Source organism: Xiphophorus hellerii, chromosome 5, assembly GCF_003331165.1.
Source record: "Xiphophorus hellerii strain 12219 chromosome 5, Xiphophorus_hellerii-4.1, whole genome shotgun sequence".
Classification (NCBI taxonomy): Eukaryota; Metazoa; Chordata; class Actinopteri; order Cyprinodontiformes; family Poeciliidae; genus Xiphophorus; species Xiphophorus hellerii.
Genome location: NC_045676.1, coordinates 27,392,837 through 27,411,633, shown reverse-complemented (window position 1 = coordinate 27,411,633; position 18,797 = coordinate 27,392,837). Strand labels below are relative to the sequence as shown.

General features: G+C 39.0%; 1 protein-coding gene across 2 annotated transcripts; it reads left to right on the top strand.

Annotated features, from left to right (window-relative positions):
• The first annotated feature begins 1,514 nt into the window (after positions 1-1,514).
• Positions 1,515-18,390, top strand: pla2g6 (phospholipase A2, group VI (cytosolic, calcium-independent)). Of its 2 annotated transcripts, XM_032563440.1 has the most exons (19): positions 1,515-1,617; positions 2,263-2,483; positions 3,892-4,101; positions 5,929-6,109; positions 7,901-8,088; positions 8,433-8,529; positions 9,432-9,614; positions 9,878-9,986; positions 11,086-11,217; positions 12,308-12,392; positions 13,354-13,517; positions 13,602-13,752; positions 14,602-14,738; positions 14,928-15,005; positions 15,732-15,886; positions 15,984-16,035; positions 16,329-16,444; positions 16,576-16,649; positions 17,844-18,390. In XM_032563440.1, exons 2-19 carry the CDS (start codon positions 2,269-2,271, stop codon positions 17,980-17,982), a joined length of 2,466 nt encoding a protein of 821 aa, XP_032419331.1. In that variant the 5' UTR covers positions 1,515-1,617; positions 2,263-2,268; the 3' UTR covers positions 17,983-18,390. The 2 variants fall into 2 exon arrangements, with proteins under 2 accessions (XP_032419331.1, XP_032419332.1); XM_032563441.1 differs by lacking the exon at positions 14,928-15,005 and having other exon boundaries at positions 1,516-1,617.
• Positions 18,391-18,797: the final 407 nt, after the last annotated feature.

The window sequence follows — 18,797 nt, the reverse complement described above, 5'->3', positions numbered from 1 at the left end:
TCACTCTACAACAGTTAAAACAGAAAGGAAAAGAAAAAGAAGGAAAACAGTGTAAATATCTTAAATTTATCGGACTAAAGTGACAAAGCAATCGTACCTAATCACATCTTAAATTCAACTGACTGACCAGAACCAGATTTTTTTTTTTTACTGACATGGTCATACGGGCTGTCTTCTTATGCTTTTCTAATGTTAATACAACAACGCTTAGCTTTCTATTTCTTCTGTGCAGAGTTGATAGGAAGATGGACGACGGATAAACTGAGGGCAAATTTGAAAGAAACTGTAAAAAAAAAAAAAAAAAGTCCAAAAACTTGACATTGAGGTGTGAGTACTTCTTCTTCAAGGTACTATGAAGTCATACTATGAATTTTTAATATCCAGGTACCCTGCAAAACAGAAAGTCTTACTAAATAAATTTGGTCTACTTTCTAGACAGAATGTCTTTGTACACTTAGAGATAAAAATAAACTGACAAGTAACTTTTCAGTAAGATAGAAACTTGTTTTAAGTCAATAATTCCTTAATATTGACGAAGAAGTACTAGGTAAAAGTTTTATAATTTGCTAGTAGAATAAGACATTTTAACTAATAATGTGGGGAAAATGGCTCGATCCACTGGGCGGTTTGTCCATAAAACATATACACATATAATATACATGCATTAATATGGGTGAATACAACACTATTTTTCTAATAAACATTTGATTAAAGAGAAAAGTAAAAGCTCAAACAGTATTTAGTGAATATGTTTGCAAGGTATTTGATCTATTACATATTTCTGCTCAAACTATTTAAGGATCTGTCTGTGAGTAACAAGTAACCAAAGCTGAAATTTTGCTGTTTTCATTGGCTGGAAATTCACAGGAAGGTAATTAATACTTGACTTTCCTCCTTTCATGCAAGTCTACAAACTTCCATTGAGCGCACTTTGAATCACAATCGCTGCATTTAGGGCTCATAAACAAAATAAATCAGACAAGGATTTACAAAATCAAACATTATTTATTCGGAATATTACAATTATGGCTAGTTTAAATATGATTACATAGTTTAACACTGATATGCTTAGATAATATGATAAAATGTAACTTAATTTAGATTAAAATACACTAAAATAATTGTTTTTTATTAGAATTTGAACTTATTATCGTTGTAAATAGTTAATAAAAAATATAATGAAAATCATTTAATTTCTAGACTTAGGAAAAAGGATGTTGTAGGAAACAGTTTTAATAGAGTATTACTGAATATATATTTCCAAGTTAAGTAATACTAACAAAATATTACTTTAGAATTTTACATTTAACAGTTACTGTATATATGACTGTAAACAAGTTAAATCTCGTAGGATTTTTATCTTCAGACTAAAACGGGGCATTGGGGCAGTTAGACCTTCTTCCATTATGACCACTGTTAACACATTCTCCTGTGAAACGAACCGGAGCGTCTCCTTCAATCAGGCCCCGCCCTCCTCATCCAGCGCGTCTAAATCCTGCGCTCTGATTGGACAAGCTCGCGCCAATCAAGGTGTTCAGAGCAGGTTCGGTTGCGGCGTCGGCTGCTGATGTAGCTGTCAAAAGTCAGGCTGTCCGCCGCACGGAGAGCAGCTAGCAGGTAAGCTCGCCGGTTTTATGCCAGTTTAATGCGATTAGCAGCAACTGACAACTAAATGTCCGAATCACCCTTACACTGCGATTATTAAGGAACTTTAAACCAGAAACATGGAGGGCTGAATGTGGTTTCTATACGTGATTCTGCAGAGTGTAGCGCTGGTATGCGCTCCCTGTTCGATAATAGATTCAGAAAATAGGTGAACGTCATTGGTGGAGTTGTTTGTTCAACATCCAGACGATGAGCAGCTGTATTTGTATTTAGTCTTCATAGAAAAATGAAGGTCACAGACCGAGGTGGCGCTGTTAACAGCTAAAGTCAGCCCTGCTGGTTAAACCACCAAACACAACATTGGAAATCAATTGTGTCTGTACATGTGGAGCTCTTCTTTTCTTAGAAAGGGTGTTACTGAACAGTAGCAACATAATGAAAGTATCTGCTGAAAAAAACAACAACTTGTTGCTCCACTTAAATTGTGACATCACTGCCCAGGGGACTAAATAAATCATTCATGCTGACGATAATCCCACAGGTGTTCCTGGAGAAAACAGAGCTGCTGCTCTAGTAAACGGAGGGATGCTAGTTTAACACACGCTGTAGATCAGAGATCACAGATTTACTCTGATTAATCGTGTTCCTCGTTTTAAGGTAGCGATGCAGTTCCTGGGCCGGCTGCTGGACACCGTCTCCTCCGTGTCAACCCTCTTCATAAACCCTTACCGGGTCAAAGAAGTCCAGCTGTCTGATTATGGAGGAGGGGGCAAAGTTCGGCTGAAGGAGGAAGGACGCATGGTCCTGTACAAAAACACACAGTGCCAGTCATGGGACTGCGTGCTCCTGTCCCCCGAAACGCCCACTGTGGCCCTGAGGTCAGTATAGATCACCACTGTAGAACGTTATTGTCCTCATTTTCCTCCACAGTGGCGGTTTGTTTGTTTTTTTTTATTTATTTTCGGTTACCTTTGACCACCATTGTTAAGCACGTCTATAGTTCTCTCTCATATAGATTAAAACCTGAAAAACAGGCCTTGGATATTTTAAGATGACCTCAGCTGCTTCAAAACCCGTAGAACAAGTTAAGGGATATTCTGTGTATTTTTCCTAGAGTTACTCGTGGAATTTATTGTTTGTTTTTCTGAATTTTCTAAAGCCACTCCTAAAACGTGAACTGTCTGAGTGTTAAAACGCCAAATATTGTGAATACGCAATTATATACAGACATCCATAAAGTGCTTTGCTAAAATACTCCCATGCCTTAGACATTTTCAAACACAAATCTCAGTTACAAACACAAATGCGATTACTTTTACGTGATGGACCGACACAAAGTGGTGGTAATTCTGAAAGTGATGCATTGTATTCAAACATTTTGTTTCGCAACAAAATATGTTAAACATTTTACAGCAGTGTTATTGTAGTTAAATAAAACTAACAACATAATGAAAACTGAAATTGAGGCAACCTTTTTGTTAACCAAATTAAATAAAAATGGTGCCTAATGGGGAAAAACTAACTAACTAGAACTATATTGTGTGTTTGTAAAACTAACTAAAACATACGGAAATTATAGATATGATATCCTTCAGTTTTGTGTTTATGAATCTATTTATTAGCCTTTCAAACTCATTTTAAATTAATTTATTTTTTCCTGTCACACAAGCAGTTTACGTCAGCTGTTGGCAAATTATGGCACTCCGTACTTCTGGTGGCACTTAGCTGGACCACAAAATGGCGGCGGCAAAAGTTGGGATAAAACACCAGTAGTGTTGGTTGCTCAACAATTATCGAATCAATTTTTTCGTATGTTCTTATTACCAAATTGATGTATACATAATCATAATGCAATACTTTGACCTTTTTGAATTCTGCACCTCAGAATTAACTAAAACTACTACAATAACTAATCAAAACTAAACTAAAACAAAACAATCTAGCAAACACCTGCCAACACTATTACAAGCCTGTTTTTCTGCCCCTTTTTCTCAAATACCCCTAAATAAAACAGACAGTCATATTTTTATTTGCTAATTATGTCAAGTCATGTATTATTTTTCTTCCTGTTTACAGAGTGTTATGTTGGGTTATTGCATAAAGTCCCAATAAAATAAATAAAAATAAGAGGTGAAAATATTCAAAAGCTGCGTTTAACAGAGATAAGGTGTTATTCTCATTCATAGAAATCAAACTGGTTAGGTTTACCACATTTCTACAGGGCAAAGTTCAGTTTCTCCTTTCACTTCTTGGAAATGTTCTGGCTCACCACTGCGCCGTCCGCAGGCTGTTTCAGGTGGGGTCAGAGGAGGATGCCATGAACTGGTTCCCCCAGTACGCCCTCAAGCTGCGACCTTTCTACGAGATTCTGCCCCTGAAGGCGGACACGGCGCAGACCATCGTGGACTGCCTTCGCAGCCACCCTGACTGGAGCTCTGCTCACATCGCCGTGGAGACGGGCATGAGAGAGTGCCTCAAACATAACTACGTTCAGAGGTAGCTAACCACGCTGCTACATACTTTGTTCATGGTGTCTTACCTTTCAGTAATATTGAGAGAGCAAATGAACATGATTTATGAATCGCATCCAAAAGAACAGAGGTGACCAAAGTGTTGTGCTCTAAACCTGCTCAAAACAGATAAAAACTATACGATATACGACACATCGTGATTTTTTTTTACATATTGGTATCGGTCCGGTAAATGAAACCGAACAACCAGTATTGGTTTTCATCTTGTTGCCATTTGTTTCTGGTAGTTTTTGTTTTTTCAAAGGTGTTGAAAAGGTAGAGAAATACATATAATATTATTAAATGTCGGTTATCATCCATAAGAGCAATATTAACATTGGATATCAATATCATCTCACATTTCTATATTGCCAAATACAGCCAAAGAGAGATTTAGTGACGAAAAACAAATTAGGTGGGTTAGCATTAGCATTAGCTAATGGTTCCTAACAACTCATGCTGTCATTCAGGATGTATCACTGCAAACTGAGCTGCCAGGATGTCATGACGGGTTTGAGACCGCAGCTGTCTTCAGACAGAGGCCTCTTCAGATTAGTTGGAGGACTGACTGCTAGTGGAGAATCTTCTTGCCTTCATCATCATGTACATTGACTCTTAGAGGATACTTGGATGATGAGTTACAAGTACATTTAATTTCCCTTTTGAATAATTAAAAGCATTTTTCATTTTAATTGAATCATAAATATAAAAAATATGAACCAAACAAAAATGGCAACGTAACTAAATGTTATTGTTGCGCTTTTGGTCCACAACACGGGGTGACCTATGAACCTGTGAAATGGAAAAAGGAAAATGGTTTCTAAAATGTAATTTGGTGCCAAACTATATACAAAACTTTAAAACATTCCACAAAATGTTTTAAAATCGATTCTGTAAAGTGGCGCCAACGCAGGAGCGATTCTGTCTCGCTTATTATTTTCAGATTTTGAAGTTATTAAGCCTCGTTATCTTCATGCCTTTTTCAGTGTGACTAGACGTCAGTATTGAAATGTAAGGAGGTAATCCTTATCAAAAAGTTAATAAAAAGCGACACCGGCAATCCAGGCTGGAGCCCAATGGAGAAAAATAGTGGGAAAAAATGGGAATACAATGTTTGAAGACGTATTAGCCAGATCAGATGAAAATCTTCAATTTGCTTTCGTTTATCTGTAGAATTTAATTAGCCATTGAGCATTTTCCCAATATGGATCCTTGAGGGACACCACAATTGACAGATTTACTCTTCCAAAAACTAACAGATTTGGTTAAACTGCAGAGAAATTAAGGCTTTGTAAGCTTTCTTTTTTCCAAAGGTAACAGAAGTAATAAACAGTCAGCATGGGCCACTCCAGCTAACAGGCGTTCAACGCCATTAAGGATTTAAAACGCCTTGAAAATGTCAAAATCAATTAAGAGTTATTTTAAAGGTTGAAGCCCATTAGCCTCTAATGCATTCACTACACTGTTACTTTCTTCGACTAACTCCTAGAGCCCTGTTTTACGCATCATGAAAAGAAAATCTAAATATTCTGTTTGTACTTTTGGAAACTTTCTGTTTAGTTTCCCAAAATTCAAACTAGTAGACTGACAAAGATTCTCAGCATGTTCAAAGCTCTGCTCAGTCTGTGCAGCACGCCATTAAAACACAAACCAGCCGTAAACCTAAAAGCTCAGCCAGCTGGCCGTCTTTTCTCTGTGGATGTAATGGGAACCTCCTGGGAGCCTTTTCTTAACAGCCAGCATAGCTGTTTGGCAAGTCATTCTCCAATGTTGTACTTTAAAATGTCAAACCTTCTACAATTTCTGCTCTCAGCCAGATCAACGCGCGGGACGCGTCGGGCCAGACGCCTCTGCACCGGGCGTGCGAACGGGGCGACTTGGCGTGCGTGAAGGAGCTGCTGGACGAGAGCCAGGCCCGCACCGACATCAGAGACCAGAACGGAGAAACCCCCATGCACTACGCCTCCAAGCAGGATTCTCCCGTCATCATCCAGGTGAGACCTGAACAACGCCCAGGTCAAAGGGCGCTCAAAGCCCGAAGGGGGTTGCACTGATGATTGATGACTTTTGGTTTTGTTCAGCTACTAAATGTGCTTCAGCCCAATTTCTTATTCATATGTTTTTAAAGGAGCAAATATAAAACAAAAAAAAAGTCCTGGATATTCAAGGTCAAACCGATGCACTGAATCTCTTGACAGCATGGGGTCGTGTTACTTTCCCACTCGGGATACGTAGTTGTCGGTGACAGGTGTTAACACTTGGGAAAATGCGAAGGTAAAGCCTGCAGCAGCCTGTCACAAACATCACACCTGACTTGTTGTGGGAAGAGTTCTGCAGGTCAAAGGGCGCATTAGTTTTACTGGAAAACGTATTTTGAAACGGGCTGCTAGTAATTGTACATTTTTTCAAAGTATTTGGACAAGTGCACACAGGCTGCGAGTCTGGAAGGGGGTGATCTGTAGCTAGAAGGAGGAGAAATGCTCAGAGAAGTCGACAGATTTGAAGAAGATTCAATGGAAGCTATAATTACTGAGGTGTTTAAAACTGAAGACAATGGAAGCCCAGAGATCCTGTTTAAAAAGAAGCTGCTTTTTATACTAAATGTTGATACGAGGGGTGCGCAGATTGGAGTTTTATGATTTTCATTTTTAAATAAACCTAACAGACTGATTCTGATTTATTTTGACTTAAAAGAAGCTAAATGTAACAACAAAGTTGCTAAGTTGTTAGCAACTTTAGCTAACAACTTGCCTGCATGTGGGCGGGTCTTTCACTCAGTCTTCTCTCACAGCAGAGCAAAAGGCGACAGTGACTGATTTTCAGACCTTTGCGGAGGTCTGAAGAAGTTACATTTCTTTGCAGTATGTAACTTTTACAAAAATATGTTTTTTTTTTACATATTTGTTAAAACTGTCAAAATGTCGTGACAATTTTGTAGCAAAAAAATAATCTGCGGGAAAAAAAAATCAAGTTTCTCCTCCCGTCTCCTCTGAAGAAATGCACCGCTCCCAGTCAAAAACAACCAGTCAGAGCCAGGAGGAGGGTCTTTGCGCTGTTGATCATGCTTGTGTACGCGCTGCTCGATGTACTAATGGCGGAGAAACAACCTACCGTTCCAGGAAAACTGTCATCAACTAGTCTGAGCACAGCATAGCAGAGATAAAGGGGGAGGGTCTGAGTGGCTCATATATGAGGCTACTGCAGCTTTAAGTATCCTCAATCACGCAAAATTAAGAAAATTAAAGAAATTTGTCCTGCTGATTTATCGGTGCAACTCTAGTTGAGACATCTCTACAATTTAAGACTGTGAGAGACCAAGACATCATCATTTTCAGCTTTTAACCTTTGTCTACTTGAGAGTATACTTTATTTTCGGCTTCCTTCCTTAGGAAATTAGGAAATGGTGGAGTTAGCATGCTAGTTGCGCTAACTACTCTCATTCCTAATATAAAAGTCTAAACGCGATTTTGAACGTCAACTGCCCTCTTACACCCACAATGTGACCTCAGCATCTAAAATAAATAACTCATGACAACTCAGGGGCAGAGATACTCAGAAAAATATTTGCATTCAGTTCTTATTTCTTCCGATAAATTAGCTCTTGAAAAGGAATCAGAATTAGCTTAAATCTGTATCAGCAGGTCAACGGTTTAGGAAAACTGGAAATCAGGTTGGGTGTGGCTCTGATATCACTAGAAATAATAATTAAAGAATACTTCACAACCTATAATTAAGCAATATTAATATTAATATTAAAACGTAACTTTCCACGCTGTCCTGCACAGGCTCTGTGCTCACGGCTGTGCTCAGGGGTGAACGAGCTCAACAGCAACGGAGAAACGCCGCTCCACGTGGCCTGCCGTCTGGGCCGGGTGGAGTCCGTCAAAGCCCTGCTGGAGGGGGGGGCCAAGTGCGACACCATGGGCAGCACAGGAAACCCCATCCACACTGCCATGAAATACAGCGAGAAGGGGTGAGTGGACAAACAAAAGGAACAAGCTGGAGTTGCCTTTCTTTTCCTTGTTGTGCTACAAGAATTGTCTCCAGGAAGGAAGTGGCTCTGTTTGTTGTTCCTCTGACCTGCAGACTAATTAAATCAGTGGAAATCGATGTTTATGATTCGTTTTGTGCTTTGTAGTAATTGTGTATAAAACATCATTATAAAACGGCCTTACACACGCATAAAACAGCATTTCAGCTAAAGTGAAACTTTGACAAACCTGCTAAATGCCAGCGAAGGTGCCATAAGCATCGGAAATTATAAATGATTCAATTTAGGAAATGTGAGGTTGTCTATGTTGTGTGTTTGTTTGTCAGCTGCGTGGAGGAGATTCTCAAGGCAGATCCGTCCCAGCTGCAAGCCCAAGACTCCGTGTACGGAGGGACGCCCCTGCACTGGGCCAAAACCGCCGAGGTAGAGACTTCTGCTCTAACTGTTAATGTTACATATTATTAATCAATCGCATGATCAATTACAATGAGCTCCATGATTTACATTCTGATGAGTAAGATATTTTGAAAGGGCAACTTTGTTTACAGAGACTCAGTGTGGTTCAGTTGTCTGTGTTCATTTCCATTTATCTGTTTTGGTTGTCATGTTTTATTTTGGATATTTAAAATACCTTCTAGATTCCATGTTAAATATTCTTTATGAAATTAATCTTTACTAGTTGTGACGCACCGATCCACTTTTTTCCATTTCCAATACCGATATCTGAGGTTTAGTATCGGCCGGTACCGATACAGAGGTACAGAGAGCTGGATCTACTTGAAACGTTGCTTTTTTTTAAAAAACACACAGACATAAATGTACTAAATTACAAATTTATTTGCTAACTAAACATTTCATATTTAACGTTTTTACATGCCTCTTGGTCAAACATGTAAAAACAACACAACTTTAATTTGCTCAATTGTGCAGTCAGGATCAGGCACATTGTCAAAATACCCAATGTAGAATTTTCTAAAACATCAGGACCGTTACAGATATTTATAGTGGACTTCTGCATTTCTATTCATTAGTCTTTGAGAGGGCGGACGTGCATTATTATGGCATTACTAATACATTACTTGGAAATTACCTCAAAACAACAATATTATCGTTTATCGCAATAATTACAGGGCCAATTTATCGTCCAGCGAAATGTGTCATTGTGACAGGCCTGTTAGATGATTTGAGTTGACGGCAGGAAGCTACGTTGTTGTTTCATTTAAAGCATTAAATGAATCAGCTTCCCCATTAAACTTTAAATGAAACTTTAACCTTTAAACTTAAAATGAAAAAGGAAGGCGTCCGTTGTGCTTCCTCTCTGCCAGATGTGCCGCATGCTGCTGGACCGCGGCTGCGAGATAAACTACCTCAGCAAGACCGGCGAGAGCGCCCTCCACGTTCTGACCAAGAAGGGCCACTTTGAGGCCGCCATGGTGCTGCTGACCCACGGGGCCAACGCCAACCTGAAGGGCCAGGACGGAAACACGGCCCTGCACCTCGCTATGAAGGTTCCTGTTTTAACAGACGGATACATTTGTTCGTCTTTTTATGGGGTTAAAGCAACACCGTCTCATGGACATTTACAGATTATATTGAAATAAAAAGTTTAACTCTTAAGTGAATAACAATCTATGATGGCAAAACGATTTCCACAGTGATTTATTATTAAAATACTTCATATTTGATGTTTTGATGTCATTTATTGCATCAGAAATGTAGTTTATTTCCAAACAACAATAATGCGTATTTTTTTTGTGCCTATTCTCACTAGATGGACCACATGGAGCTGATTAAAGGTTTGATCGTGTTTGGCGCCGATGTTGAGATCCACAACAACCTGGGAGAAACACCCGGGCTGATCGCAGCTCGCACCAGCAAAGGTGGGCGAGATCGACGGTTAAACCGCGACTGCTGCTAGCCTGGTTTGTTAAAGTGTAAAATAAAATTAACAGTAAAGTAAGTTGTTTTTTCTAAACTAAGATGTTGATACAAGTCATTGGATCTCACTTAGAAGCATGTGTTGCAGTGTAAATAACAGAAATGTGCATGCTTACAAGTGGAAATATTCAGGAAAGACTAAGTTAAAATTCTGTATTTTAAAGTGTAATTTTTGTATTTATTAATGAATCTTTAGAGGCATAAAAAAAGGATTTTTTTTCACAGCTTAAAGTAAAACTAACCCTCAGTTTTGTGTTCTTTTCTGTGACATTCAGAATATTACTTTAAAGAGTTTGTGATCTGATGAGCTACTTAAAAATTAGAGCTTTTAAGTTGCTCCTCAAATTATTTTTATCCATGACGCCTTGGTCTAGTCAGAAATTTCAGTTAATTGGACTATTGTTAATTTTTTTAATATAAAAACACTCAAAATAAATTGATCTGATAATCCTCTAAAAATGTACAGAAATCACTATTTTACTTTGAGTTCCTTCATTTCTCAGTGTAAACAAAATAGTTTGAAGAACCATTTCTGTGGATAGATAATGTGTGGAAATAAATGTGCTTATATTTCAAAAATAGAACAATTGTAGAGCAACCTCTATATAAACATGCAAAATGTTGAAAAGACATTAAGGACATTTAAACTGTTACCAACAGATATTATACCAAAAATAGAAATGCTTGCCAAAAGTTTATGTCTCTTAGATGATCCAAACATTATTATTTTATTATTAATAGTAATAGTACTTTTTTTTTTTCAAAATGGATCTGTTGTTGACTTTTATAAAGTAGCTTCCAGTAAAATCTGAGTTTGTTCTGAGTGGGAAATGATGCTTAATTGAGTTTCCTGTCATTTATTGATTTGTTTTTGAAGATGCATGACGATTGCTAACCGTTTACAAATCTCTCTGCTTACTCTCCTCCCTCTCTGTCTGTTACGTATCTCTCCATCTCTCTCTCTCTCTCTCTGTCTGTCCTGTGTTCGTGGCATGCTCGCGTGCCCGCCATGTTGGCTTGTGTTTTGTACTAACCTGAAAGGTCCTAATAGAAAGATCCTGCTGGACATGCTGTGTAGTGTAGGAGTGCAGCGCTGCCTTCCTCGCTCCCCCAGCAGCCCTCCTCCTCTTCCTCCTCCTCCAGTCTCAAACAAGACCAAGCCTCGAGCCATAGGTAACGCCAGCACCCAGGAGCCTGAGAAGACCCGTTTGTTTCAGGAGCTTTAGCACTAAATGAGACACATTTTGATCAGGGGTGTGCAGGGTTTCCCTCCAGAGATCTGGCCAAGCCTGGCGGAGTCCACCGGGTCTAAACCTTGCTTAAGCTTTCTTTGCCATCACTGTGACTGGTGTTTATAAAAAAATAATAATTTTAAATAAATAAATGAGGCTTAGCCTGGTGGGAAGGGGGGGCAAATAAAGCCTGGTGGCCCACCAGGCTTATAATGCCCTGGGGGAAACTCTGATACTTATTTTCATTTCACATTGAGGTCATAAATCTTCACAAAGGGCCAGTTGTGGCAGAAAATATTGAAAAAATATAAATAAGTGTCTAACTCTTTATTCGATGAGTACTTGTTAAAATTAAATTATGTTGAACATCTTTTCACCTTGATGTAATTTGGCAGTATACAGATAAAACCTCCTTTGATTAGGTTGATAAAACAGTATTTCAGCATACAGTTGTTATCTTGAAGGTTGTATTTATGTGGCCCGTTAGATCAGAGAGGGCCACATAAAATGCTATGGCGGGCCGGATTTGGCCCTCAGGCCTTGAGTTTGACACGTGGATTGTATAGATCAACAGCTGGATCTCTGAAAGCCTTTATTTATGTTAGTTATGATGATTTTCCACTCACTGCTAATGAAAACATGTTTTTTAACATTAGAATATTACAACAGAACAATAAGAAATATTACTAAAAAAATAAATTTGGGCTAAATAAAACTCATATTTACCCCCTGCTTAGAGGTTATTTTCAAACGGTACTTTTAATCTGACAAATGGGCCTCTTATTATTGCATTTCATCAAATATGACTGTGTTTACACTAAGGCATTGCTTGCAATTTTTCAGTGCTCTGAAATTATATAAACTAATTTATTTTTAGTACAAGTACATCAAGATTAATAATTTGCTATTTTAAAGTGATACTTGAGGCTTCTTTTCGAACGGCTTCATAGCTTTTAGAAATCCCAGTCTCCTCTTCGCTTTTTTATCATTTTGACAGCATGTAGTTATCGGCTTTTATCACTGTTTTACAGGGTTTCAGGACATCCTGTACGTCGGGGCTGCAATGGGAGCAATTGGCAAATCTGAAATTGATGGACAAGTAATGGAGAAAAAGAAGTAAGTGTGTGAAATATTTGTTGAGTGGAAATGTATTTAATTTCTTTAATTTTGGATGATCAGCCGATACTTGCACGAGAAACCGATCAGATCTGTATCCGCAAAGGTCTGAATATCGACCACTGAGCCCTTTGTTCTGTTGTGAGCAACTTAAAAAAATAAAATAAAATCACCAAAAGTCAGAATCAGCAGTTCAGACTTTTTCAATATCAGTGTTTGGTCAGAAAATTGCAATCTGTGCATCCCTTATTCTGTTATTTTGTTGCAATTCGTGTTGTTCTACAACAGGGGTGCTCAATACGTTGATCGCGATCGACCGTTTTCAGTCGATCTCGGAAGTAGGAGACAAACTGAACGCCGCCGTTATGTTTTTAAAAACATAACGACATAACAAACTGAATGTTATGTTTTTAAAGTAGTCTCTGCTCGGCTTGAGGCAGGCGGTTGCCACGGCAACGGGTGTGCTAAAACGACAGAGAGAGAGTAAAAAGGTAGGAGTGGCTTAGAGTTGATCGCCTGTTCAGGTTATTTTACCTTTGCCATGGCGCATCACAGCCGCTGTAGTTTCTGAACGTTCAATAAACGACAAACGTTGGACTAATTACCTCGTTCGTTGCAGTATACGTCACAACAAACATCAAATAGGACAAATATATTTCATTAAGTAACAAACAAATGGCTTCTACCGTGATAACTATGTGAAATTAAATGAATTGTCTAATATTTTAAAACAAAGTTTGGTGCTCCTCTGGCATCTCGCTTTGAGCTCAGAGTCTGAAAGGATCTTCCTCCATCAAACATGCTATTTATTTTTGTCTCTTTATTTAGTGGAAATATTGATGTTGATGAGATTTTCTCATCAAAAATTTATGATAAAGAAATAATGTCATTTATACACTCATCTAATTTATTTGTAATTTTCTTTAATGGTTAACAGTGTTTAATCCAAATTTAACTGCAGGATAGACAGACTGCTTTGTCTGGACGGTGGCGGTATCAAAGGCCTGGTTCTGATCCAGATGCTGATCGCCCTGGAGAAGGAGGCGGGTCGGCCGACCAGGGAGCTCTTCGACTGGGTTGCTGGGACAAGCACCGGAGGCATCCTCGCGTTAGCAATAATCCACGGTGTGTTTTTGGTTTTCTTACCTTGGTGTGTGTGTGTGTGTGTGTGTGCCACCAGAACTAAAATGTTGTGTCCTCTGTGTGAAGGTAAGTCCATGGAGTACCTGCGCTGCCTGTACTTCAGAATGAAGGAGCAGGTGTTCAGAGGGTCCAGGCCTTATGAATCCGCACCGCTGGAGGACTTCCTGAAGAAAGAGTTTGGAGAGAACACAAAGATGACAGACATCAAATTCCCAAGGTTTAAATCATATTGTGGCATTAAGAACATTTCAAAACAAGTACTAGAAATGATAAAAAAAAAAGAATATTTGTAAAGCAGCAAGTGATACAATGCTTTAATTCACCAGAACAGCAATTACAAACATGCATAAATGTGTTGGTACTTCCTCCATGTTAAATAAAACATTAGTGTCCCACAAAAGGTTAATGATATCACTTTTTCTGAATTAACACAAATGAGATTTTGCTTTACTTATTAATTCGGATGAATATTTTGTTTAAAAAAAATTACCTGATGATAATCCCACAAACTTTCGTGTCAGTTTGCATGCATTATGGGAAATTTCAGTTTGTCTTTTTTCTTCCGTCAATAGTGGTATCCATGGAGATGATTGTGACTTAACATGTGACAGATTTGTCACCATCAGATCTTAAAACTTAAATTGTCTTTGATGGGTTTCTGTTATACGTTTCCATAATTTGCATAAGCAGACAGGTTGATCCAAACTACGACACCAGGCTACCCACCAGCATGTTTGCTCTCTTTAATAAGGCTGAATGCCTCACAGGACTCTGTGATGCTAACTACAGTTGGCATTAAGGGTCATTAAATTAAAAAAAAAATCCAAAGGAATATCAGCCAATTTGTTCATACTGTATTTGAAAAATGAACAACAAATTATCTCAGCATAATTTTACTTGCTTACTTAGTCATACACTAAAAGTACAAAGGTAAAATCAATCATTATAAGCAATACTGGTCATCTCATAATTGAATAAATCTGTTCTCATAATTGAATAAATCTCCTCCTGTACCAGCATCTTAGCCGTCCTTTCTCCATTTCTCGTTTTCTGTCTGTCCGTCCAGGGTCATGGTGACCAGCGTTCTGGCCGACAGACATCCAGGTGAGCTCCATATCTTCAGGAACTATGACCCTCCGTCTGTCCGCAGAGAGCCCTCCTACACCACCACCGCCACCTTCCAGCCTCTCACCATCCCACAAGGTACCCACCGGACTTTAAAAGTAGCTTATCGCTCTCATTTTATATATGTGCACCTTTAGCACCACTAGATGGTGACAAAGTGAGAAGTTCTCCTGCAGAATTAGTTGGTTTTTTTCCCCATGTCATTTTTCTAAATGAATGAAGAAATGCAGTTGTGCTGTTTGAGTGTCAGCCATGTTGTTGTTGCAGGGTGGGAGGATGAGGATGTGTTGATAGTAGGATACACAGATGAGCCGCCCAGAAAGCGTAGGAAGGTGACAGACGAAGGTGTGTAGACATGTATGTAGGAGAAAGTTGAGTCATGAAATTGTTCACAACGAAAAGTCTAAAATATCTTGAAATGTTGCTCATTTAGGTCTTAATATCAGACAGATTAGGCATCTCTTCTTTTTTTTTTGTTTTTCATCTGTAAATTAAAGTAACATGACAATCTGTGTGTAAAGAAGTTTCTATTCTTAAACATGCAGAGAGCTGAAGCTGCTTGAAATGAAGTGGCTTAATAAAACTGCTGTTATCAAGTTGTTCAAGCTGTTCTATAAAATGGTGATATGTGCCTGGAAAATGTTTAATACCACCCCTAAGTATTTTGAGATAAATCTAATGAAGAATTAGCATAGTCATAAAAGAGATTTAATAGTTTTGTTTTGCCTTATTTTTATAGTAGGTCAGAGTTCCCAACAGTTCCTAAATTTATTCTGGAGAGGTAACTCAAAGACCAAAAACCCATTGAAAGGAGCACTCACGTTCTTCATCAGATTGGGATAAATTCAGTCTATTAATTAGGACGTGAATTAAAAACACATGAAAAAAATGTATTGTGAAATAGCATGGAAGCAAAATATTACGGTAAAACCCCAAAATCATAGCAGAAACCTAAATGAATCTTACTTTAGCCCTTTCTGAGCTCATCTATTTTCCCAGAGCAAACCTTCTGCTTTAAACCTAAAAGCGTCAAACTTCTTCACCTTAACATAATCTGTGTCTTTACGTCAGAACAACTCGTATGGAGAGCCGCTCGCTCCAGCGGCGCCGCACCCACCTACTTCCGACCAATGGGCCGCTTCCTGGACGGAGGGCTGTTGGCCAATAACCCGACGCTAGACGCCATGACAGAAATCCATCAGTTCAACAAGTCATTAAAAGCTGAGGTAGCAGATTTGCATGCTTTGTGATGTTGACTCATCCCTATGTGTACAGCTGCACTGAGCTGTTCTACAGATCAGTTTTATTTGTTGTCTTTCTCAGGGTCGTGAAGCGAACATCAAGAAGCTGGGCATAGTTGTTTCTCTTGGAACAGGTGGGTCTAACAGAAAACTACAAATGATGTGACTGAAAGATCAGCTTATGAAAGTTTTAAGTCATTTGCATCCATCATGCATATCTGCAAAGCTGTTTTATATGCAAACAGCATTTAAAACAGCACACAAAGGCAGTTATCTGTCTTTGTGTGCAGCTAGTGTGGGATTTAATTGTCCCGTCATGTGCTGCAAATAAATTTCTATGAAATACAACTTGCTTTCAGTTCTATTTTCACAGTCAGGGGTTTTGCGGTTTCTGGGTGAAGTCACTAGTGATGTTGTGTCTTTCCAGGCAAACCTCCACAGGAAGTGGTGACCTCCGTGGACGTTTTCCGACCCTCCAACCCTCTGGAGCTGGCCAAGACGTTCGTAGGTGCCAAGGAGCTGGGCAAAATGTTGGTGGACTGTGTGAGTGCACCACTCTAATCTTATGCCTAGCTGTAGACATTTCTCATCTTATTTTTTTGCACCTGATTCATAATCAAAACATTCTGCATCGTCTGTTTTGTCTTAAATTCAAAACCTGTCTGGATGCGCAGTGTACGGACTCTGATGGCTGCGCCGTGGACCGGGCCAGAGCCTGGTGTGAAATGATCGACACCATCTACCACAGGTCAGCTGATCGCCAACATGCCACTTTCTTTGCTATATCCTGATTTTTCAGTTTTCATACACTTCCCTATTTTTTGCCAACATATCAGCTAATTCACATCTCTTTCTCAAAACCCCGGTCGGACATTTTTGCAAGTTTTCATGCGTACAACAGCTGAATCAAATGACTAATTTAACCTTCTGAGGATGCAGTGAGCTTCTACAGAATCCAACAAATGACCAAATATTTGACTCGTGTCTAATGAAGAAGATAAATGGGAAATGTCCTGTATTTTCTTGCTCCACGATCAACTGAATGGTTGTGAGGAGTTGAAAACATCCCATCAATAATACAGTCCTGATCCTCTGGGGAGGCAGCTGCTGGTAACCTGCAGCGACTATGAACTAGTCGCTAGCGAATTTGGCGTAATTCAATGAAACAATGAAATATTTTGTTCAGCAGATAATAAATCATGTTGGAAATGGTGAACAACTGTCTGGATTTAAAGCACTTGAAGGGATTTATTGAGCCTGCATAAAGACGATGACATAGAGCATCCGCCCTTTGGGGGTCCCACCAGTTTTACGCATCGCTCAGGTGAATCCTTGGAGTGGCACATTCCTCTGGTTCCACAATCAGCAGCATGTTCTGGAAGCATGCGGCGCCCGAAACCTTAGCGGCTTAACTCTTTGATGTTAAAGCACTAAGCCATCAGATATGGGCTGCTGATGGCTTTGTGTCTTTGCTAAGACTCATTAATCATTTTTTTCATCTCATGTACTCAACTAAATTTTACTAGATTAAAAGATGATTGTCAAATACTTGTTAAATTAGGAAACAGGATACAGAATTTGAGCTAGTAGTCTGTAGTGGTGCATTGTAGACGGCATGAGTCTGATGAGGAAATGTCCAAAAAAGGCCTTAGAGACTTTGGAGATGACTAACTTGAAAAAAACGTCATAAATATTGCTGGTGCAAACAAGTATCAGTATGAGTGTGGATTTGTAAAAGTGACCAGAATTAATTGAGCATATGACAGGAAGGAACATTTTTTGTGTTTTTTTTAATGGGCATTTTCCCTAAAATCAGACGAAGTTAAAAGTTTTTGTATATAAAAATTTTATTGCTCCTGATACTTAAAGGTATAATGCATTCAAACAGGTTTGCCAAGTACTGCAGTAATTAATTAATTTGTATGCATGTCTCGTTGTGCAGACTGAGTCCCCAGCTGTCTCAGGAGGTGATGCTGGACGAAGTGAGCGACGAGGTTCTGGTGAACATGCTGTGGGAAACGCAGATGTATCTGTTTGAGAAACGGGAAGTGCTTCAATCTCTGGCGAAAACGCTGCTGTGAGGCTGACAGGAGAAAGAGACGACAGAGAGGGACCACAGATATAAACCTATGAATATTTAACAATCTACAAGAACAACCACTATTCTAAGAGAACAAATTATTTTTGGTGCTTCCTGAAGGGCCTGTTTGAGGACAAAGCACTGAAACTTTCGACTAAAATAAGTGTGAACCACAGGAAGGTTTAAACCTGACTGAAATCTGCCTGAAAGTAACTTGGCATGAATTTATGAAGGGGAGAGACGTGTAGCACTGACCTTAGCACTGACCTTAGCACTGACCGTGTTTTCTGCTTTCTTTACCAGGTTCACAGTTTTTATATAAACGTACATTCAGTTTACATAAAAACCTCTCCAGTATAAAAACTTACCATACTGGTAGGTTTGGTAAGAGGAGTACATACCATAAGTGTAAAAATACTTACACTATAGAGGTACGTGTTTTTACCACTTGCCATAGAGGTACGTGTTTTTACCACTTGCCATAGAGGAAGTGCTAAAAACAGAATTGGACACAGAAACTGTCAACGTCTGCTGCTGCTTCCCTCTCTTCACTTTGTTGACGACAAACGGCTCAAGCGACGTTTTCATTTACCCTTTCATATTCACGCAAGGCATCTACAAAACCACTGGAGTTAGACGTTTTGTTTCTGTGTCGGCGTTGTCTGAAGTATCCACCTGAAAATGCTGAAGGTTATTTTCATTAGAGCAGCTGATCTGCCTTACACGTCCGTAATGTTTTCTTTTCACATATCATCCTTTGTATTCATTTATAAGTTATTAATATTGTCGCATTATTTAGATGCACTCCTATGCTCC

Coding starts and splice junctions, on each gene's coding strand:
- pla2g6 (XM_032563440.1), top strand. CDS start 2,269: ATGCAGTTCCTGGGCCGGCTGCTGGACACCGTCTCCTCCGTGTCAACC. Junction 8,530..9,431: donor ACTGGGCCAAAACCGCCGAG/GTAGAGACTTCT, acceptor CCTCTCTGCCAG/ATGTGCCGCATGCTGCTGGA. Junction 9,987..11,085: donor CGCAGCTCGCACCAGCAAAG/GTGGGCGAGATC, acceptor CTAACCTGAAAG/GTCCTAATAGAAAGATCCTG.